The 13,023-nt window shown below is 39.7% G+C and overlaps 1 protein-coding gene across 1 annotated transcript; it reads left to right on the forward strand.

Moving 5' to 3' along the window:
- The first annotated feature begins 12,380 nt into the window (after window positions 1-12,380).
- On the forward strand, window positions 12,381-12,822 carry LOC142840879 (large ribosomal subunit protein eL31-like). The gene has a single exon (XM_075957530.1). The coding sequence runs from the start codon at window positions 12,394-12,396 to the stop codon at window positions 12,766-12,768; it is 375 nt and encodes a 124-aa protein (XP_075813645.1). The 5' UTR covers window positions 12,381-12,393; the 3' UTR covers window positions 12,769-12,822.
- The last annotated feature ends 201 nt before the right edge of the window (window positions 12,823-13,023 follow it).

Raw genomic sequence — 13,023 nt, forward strand, 5'->3', positions numbered from 1 at the left:
CACACGTCTGGGCGTCATTTGTAGTAATATGGGCGGCGGCGGGGTTGCGTCCCCAAACACCCCAGCCGCCTGCCCGGCTCGGCTAGCTTATGCCCCGAAATAATTACACAGACACTGTATTCATTTAAACACTGCTCTGGCCCATCTCTATCTAGCCTCTTCTAGGCTAACTCTCGCACCTGGACTAGCCCATTTCTTATCATCTGTGTAGCGCCCCTAGGTGCGCTTACCGGGAAGATTCTGCCTAAGTCCATCTTGGGTCAGAGCTTCATAGCGTGCGTCTTCCCTGGAGCAGGTAGCATGGCGTCTCTCTGAAGGCGTCTGCTCTGGAGAGGAGAGCTGTGGAGTCTGACCTCACTTCCTCTTCCTCCCAGCGTTCTATTCTGTTTACTCCACCCACCTAAGGGTGGGCCTATCCAATGGGCCTAGCAGTTTCTTTATTGCTTACAATGAAATCAACAGATTGATATATGACACTCCCACATCAAGGAAATATGATTCAGAGGTTAACTACATTTTAGAATCAAGTACAGTAGTTAAAAAATGTTTCAAATAAGCCCCTGGCCCTTGAGGACTGTGGTCTCAGGCTGCCTGGGATGTATAATACCTTTTCCCTCTCCTAGGAGCGCTGAGGTGGAATGTTGGTAGAAACAATTCAATGATGACATTCAGCCTTCTCTTCAGCTCTGACATTCTATAATTTTATTGATCCACTTTGCATTTAATTATGCTGATTTTTCTTTTTACCTCTTCCTTAGCTAAAGAAGACAGTATCTCCCCTTTGCTCCTGCCCAGGAGCTGGACTATTGAATCGAGAGAACTATTGAATCAAGAGAAATGCTTTTGATTATTCAGATGCCGTTTTAAAATATTTATCAGCTTAGTGAATCTGAAGCTATCACAACAGCTCAGAGTTCAACAATGAGTGTCCCACTAACATCGCAAAAATAGATATAGCTACAAATGATGCTTGTTAAGTTCATAATGACTCTATTCTCGAAGGGCTTACAATTCATCTCCTTTATGCTGCTTGATTGCCTACCACATCCTGCAGGTTTGGGTAGACTCCTCTTGGGTTTCATTAATACATGATACTGACAAACTGTGATGCAGCCCCCATCATGCCAATCAAGAACGCAAATAGAGAGCCAGCTGGCTGTACAGGCAGACTTTTTTTTTTTGATTTTTCGAGACAGGGTTTCTCAGTGTAGTTTTGGAGCCTGTCCTGGAACTAGCTCTTGTAGACCAGGCTGGCCTCGAACTCACAGAGATCCGCCTGCCTCTGCCTCCCGAGTGCTGGGATGAAAGGCGTGCGCCACCACCGCCCGGCCAGACTTTTTTTTTTTTTGCTGGTTTAGAAAGATGTAAATACAGGGAGGGAATATGAATTCATTTTTAATGGCTTAATGCTAATCAGGCTTTTCATCCAAAACAAGTCGGGAAAGATTGTCAGTATTTCATAATACCTTTCACTTAACCAGGTTTTTCTTTCTTTCTTTTTTTAAAAAGAGATTTATTTATTTATTATGTATATAGTGTCCTCCCTGCATGCATTCCTGCAGCCCAGAAGAGGGAACCAGATCTCATTACGAATGGTTGTGAGCCACCATGTAGTTGCTGGGAATTGAACTCAGGACCTCTGGAAGAGCAACCAGCACTCTTACCCACTGAGCCACCTCTCCAGCCCCAAACAGGTTTTCTTAAGTTGCTATGCTACTCTGTAACACCACGATTTTCTCTTTGGAGTTTTGTAAGACATAGCAGTTTTTCAAACTGATCAAATCTGACTTCCCTTTGAGTAGTCATGTGGGAAGTTGGCTTGAGGATATACTGACCTGATGACAGGCGCAGAAGTTGCTTTCTACCACAAGCACTGAAGATTGGCTTGTTTATATATTGTTTGTCTTTCTCAAACAGTGTATGTTGCCCTGGTTGATAACTCCTGGGTCATATAGTGTGGGTGTCTATCTGTAAATTGAATTATTGCCTTAAGAGCTAAAGATGGGCTTTGCCAAGTTAATTGTTTTCTTTTGTCAAAATCTTCCTTTCCATGTCTGATTGCTTGTCTTATGACTTCATAGAATTTAGACACCCCATTTAATTATTTTTCTACTTAAGGAATTAAAAGGAGAAACATACTTTCCTTCCTTCCTTCCTTCCTTCCTTCCTTCCTTCCTTCCTTCCTTCCTTCCTTTCTTTCTTTCTTTCTTTCTTTCTTTCTTTCTTTCTTTCTTTCTTTCTTTCTTTCTGAGACAGGGTTTCTCTGTGTAGCTCTGGCTCTTCTAGAATTCATTTTGTAGACCTGGCTGGTCTCAAACTCATAGACATCTGCCTTCCTTTGGGTCCTGAATACTAAGATTAAAGGCAAGCACCACCATAACCTGGCTCACAGGTGGAAATTTCATGCTTGGCATTGTAATCCCAGTCAAAAGCCCATGGTTGGGAAGGGCAAGGCCCTAGAGGAGAGCCTAGTAGTTGTCTTTTGCTAAATGGTTATGTTGTCAAATTGCCTTTTAAATATTTATGTATATATTTATACCAGTAAATCTGTGCTGCCCCCATCCTTGTTGAGAAAAGGACCTTTCTGCAGTGGACAACAGTCAGTTCAGAGATGGCTCACTGGTTGTGAATGAGAGACATACTCATCCTGGAGTCAGACATGTTTAGCAAACAAACCCCAAGGGTTGGAAATCACTGTGGAAGAGGAAGACAACAGAATGTCAGAAGCAGAGGATAAGGAGGAGTGCCGTGAAATGTTGTCTTCTGAGCACGGCATGGCTCATCCAGTCATGAACTCACAACAGACGGGCTTCTCTGCACAAGACCCGCACAAGATCGAGCCAGCCAAAAATGCTGCCATTGACGGGAAAGGTGCTATTCAGGATGTAGCCATTGCTTTCGTGGGTGGTGCTACATAATGCACATATAGGCAATTCTAATGGGGCTTAGTGGGTTACCAAAAAAAAGACATGACATTGGGAGGGGATATAGGTTGAAGTGTATGAAGAAAGTTGTAAGAGGAAAATGGGGGATTAATATAACACCTTATTGTATATGTGTATGGAATTCTCAAGAATAAAGAAAAGACAAAATAATAGGGCTAAGAATAAGATGCTCATGTGAAAATGTCATAACATTGCTAGAACTGTGAGGATGATTTGATTCTAAGCTTCACAGAAGCAAACATAATCAACTGATCCCATTATCTCCAAAGATACAAACTGACTTCCTCTAAGAGAAACAAGGTTCTCAGATACTGGACTCTCCAGGAAAGCAATTTTGGGTAGATATAAAGGATTCATTCTTGGCACAAACACAGTGCAATTTTCTCCTGATTGTTTCTCAGGATAGGCTCCCGGCTTAATGCCAACAAGCACTGCAGCAAAAGCAATTCCAAATATTGGCATGCATAGGCAAGATGAAGAACATGCTGCCACTACATTTATCTGAAACAAGCCAAATCGAAGCCTCTCGGCCTTTGCTGGCAGTGCGTGTCAATGAAGGCTTTTATTAACTTCTTGTCATTTCACTTATAAAAGATGGCAATAGCGTGATGAGTGGATGAGTACCATAGACAGCTGTGAGTGCACAGACCTCACCATGGCTGCCGTGCCTGATTATCTGAGAATGAAGCTGGGGAAAATTGCAGTTGTGAGCTTATGAGCAAGGGTCAAATAATGGCTACTCTCTAGATCTGTAACTTCCTGTAGAGCTTTTTCTTTTCTTTTTTTCTCTCTCTCTCCTGTCCTTCGTTCCCTCCCTCCCTCCCTCCCCCTTCCTTCCTTCCTTCCTTCCTTCCTTCCTTCCTTCCTTCCTTCCTTCCTTCCTTCCTTCCTTCCTTTCTTTCTTTCTTTCTTTCTTTCTTTCTTTCTTTCTTTCTTTCTTTCTTTCTTTCTTTCTTTCTTTTTGGGTTTTTCAAGACAGGGTTTCTCTGTAGCTTTGGAGCCTGTCCTGGAACTAACTCTTGTTGACCAGGCTGGCCTCAAACTCACAAAGATCTGCCTGCCTCTGCCTCCTGAGTGCTGGGATTAAAGGCGTGCACCACCACTGGCCAGCTGAGCTTTTTCTTATGTTATTTATTTATTAAAGATTTCTGTCTCTTTCCTGCCACCGCCTCCCATATCCCTCCCCCTCCCCCAACCAAGTCCCCCTCTCTCATCAGCCTGAAGAGCAGACCAGGTTCCCTGCCCTGTGGGAAGTCCAAGGACCTCCCACCTCCTTCCACGTCTAGTAAGGTGAATATCCAAACAGCCTAGGCTCCCCCAAAGCCAGTGTGTGCAGTAGAATCAAAACCCAGTGCCATTGTTCTTGACTTTTCAGCAGTCCTCATTGTCCACTATGTTCAGCGAGTCCAGTTTTATCCCAGGCTTTTTCAGACCCAGTCCAGCTGGCCTTGGTGAGTTCCCAATAGAACATCCCCATTGTCTCAGTGTGTGGGTGCACCCCTCGCGGTCCTGAGTTCCTTGCTCGTGCTCTCTCTCCTTCTGTTCCTGATTTGGACCTTCTGGTTGTAGTCCGGTGCTCCAATGTGGGTCTCTGTCTCTGTCTCCTTTCCTCGCCTGATGAAGGTTAATATTCAGGAGGATGTCTATATGTTTTTCTTTGGGTTCTCCTTCTTATTTAGCTTCTCCAGGATCACTAATTATAGGCTCAATGTCCTTTATTTATGGCTAGAAACCAAATATGAGTGAGTACATCCCATGTTCCTCTTTTTGGGTCTGGCTTACCTCACTCCGGATAGTGTTTTCTATTTCCGTCTATTTGCATGCAAAATTCAAGAAGTCATTGTTTTTTACTGCTGAATAGTACTCTAATATGTATATATTCATGTATATATTCCATACTTTCTTCATCCATTCTTCCATTAAAGGGCATCTAGGTTGTTTCCAGGTTCTGGCTATTACAAACAATGCAGCTATGAACATAGTTGAGCATATACTTTTTGTATGATAGGGCATGTCTTGGGTATATTCCCAAGAGTGGTATTGCTGGGTCCAGGGGTAGGATGATCCCGAATTTCCTGAGAAACCGCCACACTGCTTTCCAAAGTGGTTGTACAAGTTTGCATTCCCACCAGCAATGGATGAGTGTACCCCTTACTCCACAACCTCTCCAGCAAAGGCTATCATTGGTGGTTTTGATTTTAGCCATTCTGACAGGTGTAAGATGGTATCTTAGAGTTGTCTTGCAGAGTGGTAGGCCTATTGTTGGCGAGGTCCCTGGTGAACGGGGAGCCTGATCCTGTTTCTTATGTTTTATTCTGAGACAGGGTCTCATTCTGTAGGCCAGGCTAATTTAGAAATCAGTCTGTAATCCAGGCCGGCCACAATCCTCCAATTTCAGCCTCTTGAATGCTGGTGTACAAGGTATGAGTCACTACAATGACCAACTCTGGTATCCCTTTTAACTTCTTTGAACCTTCATTTTCTTTATGTTGATACTTCAGAACTTTGTCATAATGAGCAGTAGGAGAATCTCATATTTAAGAGCTCGGGTATCATATATAATAATCCTATATACTACTTTTGTTTAAATTCTTATATCCTTAGTGATGTTCAGCAATTTTAATTTTTTCAGTTTTTGGCCAATTTTAAGTATTATATTTCTAATTTCATTTGTTTGGTGTTTGTATAAGAGGTTTACAGTGATGACAAAGATACTTTCCTTGAAAGGAAATTTTATAAAGCTCATCCCCTGGTATATTTAAAGAAAGTTTAATGATGGGGCTTGAGAAATGGGTCTTCTTGCCGAGGACACAGGTTCAATTCCCACGGACTACATGGAGGCTCAAAATGGCCTTTAACCCCAGTTTCAGGGGATCTGATGCCCTCTTCTGGTCTCCATTGTCTCCCAAATGCATGTGCACAAAATCACACAGGCAAACACACATACAAATAAAATACAAAAATTAATTTAAAAATTTAAAACTTTAATTATTTTTATTTTATGTACATTGGTGCTTTGTTTGCATGTACGCCTGTGTGAAGGAATCAGAAGTCCTGGAACTGGAGTTACAGACAGTTGTGAGCTGCCATGTGGGTGCTGGGAATCGAAGCTGGGTCCTCTGGAAGAGCATTCAGTGCTCTTAACTGCTGAGCCACCTCTCCAGCCCCTAATTTAAAAATTCAATGGTAAGAATAAGCTTCCCTTAGGAATTATAAAAATGAATATGATAATTCATCCTTAGCTATTTTCCCATACTATAAATCACAAAAAATGATTTTTCAAAGGGAAATCAAAACCATGTAGTCTCATGTAAGGAACTCCCCAAAACTTATGTTGATCTGTAAATAAATATACAGAGAAACAGCACTGTCCCTGTGCGTGGAACAATATACAAACTCACAACTCAAACATACAGTAATTCTTCTTTCTGATCTATATCCGATGGACCCAAAATGAGATTCATACTGACAGATAGTTTCAAATAGATATATGGTGACACATCTGGATAAACACTCATTATAGAAAATTATCTTGATGGAATCACACTGAACTACCCCCGAGTGCATCAGCTACAGGATCAAATACAGAGGATTCAAGGAAGAAAATAGTTCAAGTCAATTTTTATTTTATTTTTCTAAGACATTTTACAGATTAGGACCTTACTTATAACTTTAAAATATATTACTAGTTGAATATTATTATATAGCTTATTATGAAGCTACAATAATCTTTTTCTTACTATAGGTAAAAGCTAAAATAGCATTTAATTATAATTATTTTATTTTTCATTTTTATTTCTCTAGAAGTTATCAATGTACCTTTGGCATGAAGGCCAACTCTGTCACTTCTTGTTTCTGAGGCAAAAATTAAAAGTATATATTTCAAATATATTTTATAAACCCTTTTTCTTCAAATTAAAGCATGTTCAGAGTTTTAAAAGTCAAATGTCATTCAAAGGCTTCTAATGAGAAACGGCAGTTCACGTGCCTTCTCTCTGCTTATTATCTAGTTTTATTTAGTATTTAAAATTTTTATTATGTCTAAAACTATTACACAAGTAATAAGTGAATGCCTTCCCATTGGGAATGAGACAAGCCATTCACAAGTACAGCAACCCTGCGTTCATACTTTATTGTCCCATTTACCCTCCTATCTGAAGTAATCATTGTCATTGTTTTGGGGTGAGTGTTTACAGTCTGTTCCTTATGGAATTATGTATATACGTATATGTAAATTTGTTATAATACTATAACAAATTATTATTGTTGTATAATAATATACACATTTGTATAGATATGCCTATACATTCTTGAGTCCGTGCTATAAAATTGCTTTGCTATTTTGTTCTAAGTTAACAATATGCCTTAGAGATCCTCTCATGTTCCTGTATATAGCCCTTCTTCATTGCTTTTAGCCACTGTGGAATATAGATTGACCATTACTTAACAACTGCTGACTATTTCAATTGTTTCTAACATTTAGACCTTGACCCTAATGCTGTGAATGGAGACTCTATTTCAGTGGTAGAACACAGCAATAGGCAGGGTCCACCATAGTCAAGGCCCTGGGCCCAAGCTCCAGCACCACACACAGAAAGTATAGCAATAAAAGCTTTTGTTGCATGCCTCTTCATACAGACACATCTGCTATGTCCAAAAGTGTGCATGTTTCATATTTTTCACGGTAATTGCGAAATTGCTCTCCAAATAGATTATAGTATTTTATAGGCTTCTAGCAAAAGTGGAACTTTTTTAAAACCACATTCATGGACAGAAAAATAATTTCTTTCATCTATCTGGAATTTATGTACGTATATATTTAATTATCTTTGGATAAGGTCTTATATATCCCAATCAGGCTTTGAACTCACTACACAGCCAAAGATGACCTTGAACTTCTAATCCTCCTGGCGGCACTTTCCAAGTGCTGGGATTATAAGGCATGCACCCTTGGTATAAACACTGAAATGGACCAAAGCCAGTGCAAGGACACCACCAACTGAGGCAAATCCCCAACACTGGAATTTATTTTTACATTCTTTCTGTATTAGTAGGCTTTCTGTCACTGTGATAAAATAACCAAGAAAAACAACTTAAAACATTCTTGTGCTCGTGGTTTAAATAGTTTCAGTCCATGAACTGAAAGAGCTCTATTGCTCTTAAGACAGTGCTCAGCAGGGGGACCTGGGGAGGGGGTTGAAAGGGAGGGGAGAGGCAGGGAGGGGAGCAGAGAAAAATGTAGAGCTCAATAAAAATCAATAAAAGTACAAAAAAAGATAGTGCTCAGATTGAAAATCATAGCATGGACGACAGGGTAAGGCAGAACTATACACCTCACAGTTACCATGACAAAATAGGGTAGCGCACTTACAGTGCCCCAGGACAACTCAAGGACCCACTTCCTTCAAATAGGCTCCACCCCTAAGGTTTATTACTTCACAAGAGTCCATCGAACTATGACCGCATCAATGGATTGGTCCATTGATGAGTTCAGAGACCTCATGATCCAATTGCTTCCCCAAACTCTCATCTGTGAGTATAACACATTTTGGAGTAAGCCTTCAGCACATGGGCCTTTGAGAGCTTTTCCAGATATAGACAGCAAGAGCATCAATTAGAATGTGACCTTCATTTTAACCTACTATCCAATGAATTATCACTTTGTGTACTGTTATAATATCCTTTATGAATTGAAGAGCTGCTGTTTCATTCTATTAAATGCCTTGACTGGGGCTGGGGAGATAGCCATTCAAGTGTCTTCTGCAAAAGCGTGAGAACTTGAGTTAGGAATCTGCAGCTCACACATAAAAAGCAAGGCATGCTCTGCGCATACCTGGTGAGACAGAGACAGGGGAAGCTCGGGAGCCAATGGAGCTCACTGGATGGCCAGTTTAGCCAATTCTGTGAGGTCCAGGTTTAGAGAGAGATGCTGTCTCAAAAAATAAGGTGAGGAACCCTTAAAAAATAAACCATTGACCTCAGTCCTTCGTACACATGCACGCACACCTATATGTATACATGCACAGACCCATATATTAACACATACATACACTATACACACACAGCAACACACGTAAACAATGTCAGGACAAAATTAATTTTTAAAGCTAACATTCAAAGTAATGGGATTCATAATGGCATTTGTATAAACTCTTTATTCTTCTTCATTCCCTCCCTTCCTGCCTCTTTCTTTTCCCTGGCCCACTCAAGTGCTGATCCCCTTCTTCTCCTCAATAGTGCCCCTTTTTCATGTCTCATGGATTTTATTATTCTCCATTTCACTCCTTCCTTTTCTTTAAGATCTCTTCTTTCTCTCACATGCTTCTTTTTCTAGTTTCATTATCTAAACACACACACACATACAAATTGAAACATAGGTTTCATACATGAGAAAATATCTGGTATTCATCTGAATCTGGCTTATTTTGCTTAACATAATACTTTCCAGTTCCATCTATTTGCTTAAAAATACCATGATTTAATATTTTTATGGCTTAATATCTTTTAAATATTTGTTTGAATATATATTGTGTATATATAATGCATTTTCTCTACCCATTTATCTGTTGATGGACATCTAGACTGGTTTATTTCTTAGTTGTGAACAGAATAACAATGAATAAGATTTTCAGGATAGGATGTTTTTGTTTTTGTCTTTCTTTCTTCTTTCTTTTGCTTAGAGTCTTTTGGGTACCAGAAGGATGGTATTAATGACTCTATTTTATTTTGTTTACCTATTTATTTACTTTCATTGCTATATTTTAGCCTTATAAGTATTTCAATGTTTGAAGAAGTAACCTATCAATATTTCTTTTTGTTCATTTTTTAAAACTAACTCTCATGCTTTCAAATTTTGTGGTGAACATAAAATCAGCTTGCTAAGTGGAATAAAATATCCTATTGCTATGTTGTTTATTATTGTATTGTATTTATAGTTTAATTTAAGAAAAGATGATATCCTAAAACAGTAAGTCTTTCCAGTCTAGATCATTGTATACTTTGCAATTGAGATTTTTTCTTATTTACATTCTTTATTTAAATATTATAGTCTCAGAATCTCTGTGTTATGGGCCTTTTCCTAAGGGCTGAGGCTTTTGTTGAACACTGTTTGCTATTGGCATTATAACAACATAGGTAGTAAGCAGCTATGACCAGGTTTGCATATGGGAAGACAATAAAAAGCTTGTGACTGTCGCCTATAACACAATGGCTATAAAGTGCCATCAATTTCAAAAGTCTTGGCTTTAGAGATATTAGAATATGAGAAATATGCACATAGAATTGATGAATTAACAAAGGAGTTATCTATTTCTTGCAAGTTTGGTTGGCCTTTTATGTAAACTTCAAAGCCCCCCCCCCCTCCATGGACTAGTTTGGAATAAACTTAACCAAGGAAGCAATTTCTATAGTGAACATAAAGACACTGGAGAAAAAAAATCAAGGAAGTCACTTGAAGATGGAAAGGCCTTCCATTCTTGTGGATTAGAAGGATTAATGTGAATACAGCTATCTGCAGAGTTTTGAATCAGATGTCTCCTATCGTCTCGGACACTCAAATACTTGTGCTGTCTGGAAAGTCTTAGGAGGCTTTGTTAGAGAAGGCATCTAACTGGAGTCAGGCTTTGAGAAATCAAAGACTATTTCAAGTCTATTCTTTCTTCTTCCTGCTCATGTGTTTCCTGCTCCAGGCTCTATGCCTCCCCACTCTGTTATCAAAGATTCTTATCCCTCTGGAATGTTAAGCACAAATAAGTTCTGGGCTGGATAATTTTTATGTCAACTTGAGCTAGAGCCATCTAAGCAGAAGAAACTTCAATTGAGAAAAGGCCTCCATAAGATTGGGCTGTAGGCAAGCTTGCAGGACATTTTCTTAATTAGTGCTTGATGGGGAAGAGCCCAGTCCATCATGGGTGGCACCATTCTGAGCTGGTGGTCTTGAGTTTCATAGGAAAGCAGGTTGAACAAGCCATGAAGAGCAAACCAGTAACGTTTTATTCTGAGCACTGCAAACCACAGAAATAAATAACCAATAATAACACCAACAGGCAGAAAGAAGAATCTTTTTTTATGTTTATTTATTTATTATGTATACAATATTCTGTCTGTATGTATGTTTGCAGGCCAGAAGAAGGCACCAGACCTCATTACAGATGGTTGGTTGTAAGCCACCATATGGTTGCCAGGAATTGAACTCAGGACCTTTGGAAGAGCAGGCAACGCTCTTAAGCACTGAGCCATCTCTCCAGCCCCCCAGAAAGAAGAATCTTGAAGAGAAATATTGGAAAATATACAAGTGGAAATCATCAGAGTTAGTGGAGAAGTGTATACCTGTAATCACACCACTTCAAAAGGTTGAAGTTTGGGAATCATAGTTGGGTATATAACCAAAGGATGCTCAATCATACCATAAGGACAGGTACTCAATCATGTTCATAGGAGCATTATTTGTAATATCCAGAACCTGGAAACAACCTAGATGCCCCTGAACTGGAGAATGAATAAAGAAAATATGGTACATTTACACAACGGAGTAGTATACAGCAGAAAAAATATTGACATCTTGAAATTTTCAGGCAAATGGATGTATCTAGAAAAAAAACCATATTGAGTGAGGTAACCCAGACCCAGAAAGACAAATATAATATATACTCACTCATTAGTGTTCTAGACATAAAGCAAAGAAAAAACCCAACCTACAGTCCACAACCCCAGTAAACCTAGACAACAAAGAGGAGCCTAAGAGAGAGACATATGTGGATCTACATAGGAAGGAGAAAAAGACAAGATCGTCTGAGTAAGTTGGGAGAATAGGGGTTATGGAAGAGGGTAACAGGAGAAGGGGAGGATGGTAGGAGAGCAGAGAAAAAAATATATAGCTCAATCAAAACAATAAAAAATGGCCAAACAGAGCAATCTGGGAAAAAAAAATCTCAGGCCAGAGATCTTGTCTCAGGAAGACAAAAACAACATAGGAATTAATGGTGATTACTGTTGAGCCATTTTATGAAATTATTGATTCAGAAGGAGCCTATTTCAAAGCATGGCTCAGCATATTCGTGTGAAGGGTCACATAGATAATGCATTAAGCACTGAAGTCCACAGAATTTGAGTCTCCACTCCTCAAATCTGCCATTATAATATAGAAGAAGTCCTAGGCAATACATAAATGAACAAGTCTGTGTTCTAATAAAACTTGCCTTACATGCAACCATGATCAAGAGAATCCATATCCTCTGGGAAGTTATGCTTCCACATTATTGCTTGTAAGCATGCTGTTCAGAAGGATTTCATGCAGAGTTGAATATTACAATCATTGGCATGCATCTAAAAACCTCACTATTAATTGTTCCCCTAAACCCCCTGGGTGAACTGCTCTTGTGAGCTGAACTGGGACAAAAACAGGTTTTAAGAGAGGAAGTTTGGGCCTTTCCAGCTTGGGCCCGGCAGAATGGCTCCCGCAAAGAAGGGTGGCGAGAAGAAGGGCCGTTCTGCCATCAACGAGGTGGTGACCCGAGAATACACCATCAACATTCACAAGCGCATCCATAGCGTGGGCTTTAAGAAGCGTGCTCCTAGGGCACTTAAAGAAATCCGGAAATTTGCCATGAAGGAGATGGGGACTCCAGATGTGCGGATTGATACCAGGCTCAATAAAGCTGTCTGGGCCAAAGGAATAAGGAATGTTCCATATCGTATCCGGGTACGTTTGTCCAGAAAACGTAATGAGGATGAGGACTCACCAAACAAACTCTACACATTGGTAACTTACATGCCTGTTACCACATTCAAAAATATACAGAGAGTCAATGTGGATGAGAACTAACCTACTGAATCTCAAATAAAGTTGGAGAACAGCCAAAAAAAAAAAAAAAAAAAAGAGAGAGAGAGGAAGTTTGGGAAACTAAGTTGAAAGCTTAGGAATAGAAATGTTTCCGAATAGAAACAACTTATCTAGTTTTCCTCAGCTGTAGCAGCAAAGAACACAGGATCCCCTGGACAACTTCAAGTACCACTGTGACCTGACTTAAAAACTCATATGACCGTTCTCCATCACACGAAGTTTCAACAAATTAGAGAT

This window comes from Microtus pennsylvanicus, chromosome X (genome assembly GCF_037038515.1).
Source record: "Microtus pennsylvanicus isolate mMicPen1 chromosome X, mMicPen1.hap1, whole genome shotgun sequence".
NCBI lineage: Eukaryota > Metazoa > Chordata > Mammalia > Rodentia > Cricetidae > Microtus > Microtus pennsylvanicus.

Excerpts from the sequence above, each read along its gene's own strand:
- LOC142840879 (XM_075957530.1), top strand. The coding sequence starts at position 12,394 with ATGGCTCCCGCAAAGAAGGGTGGCGAGAAGAAGGGCCGTTCTGCCATC.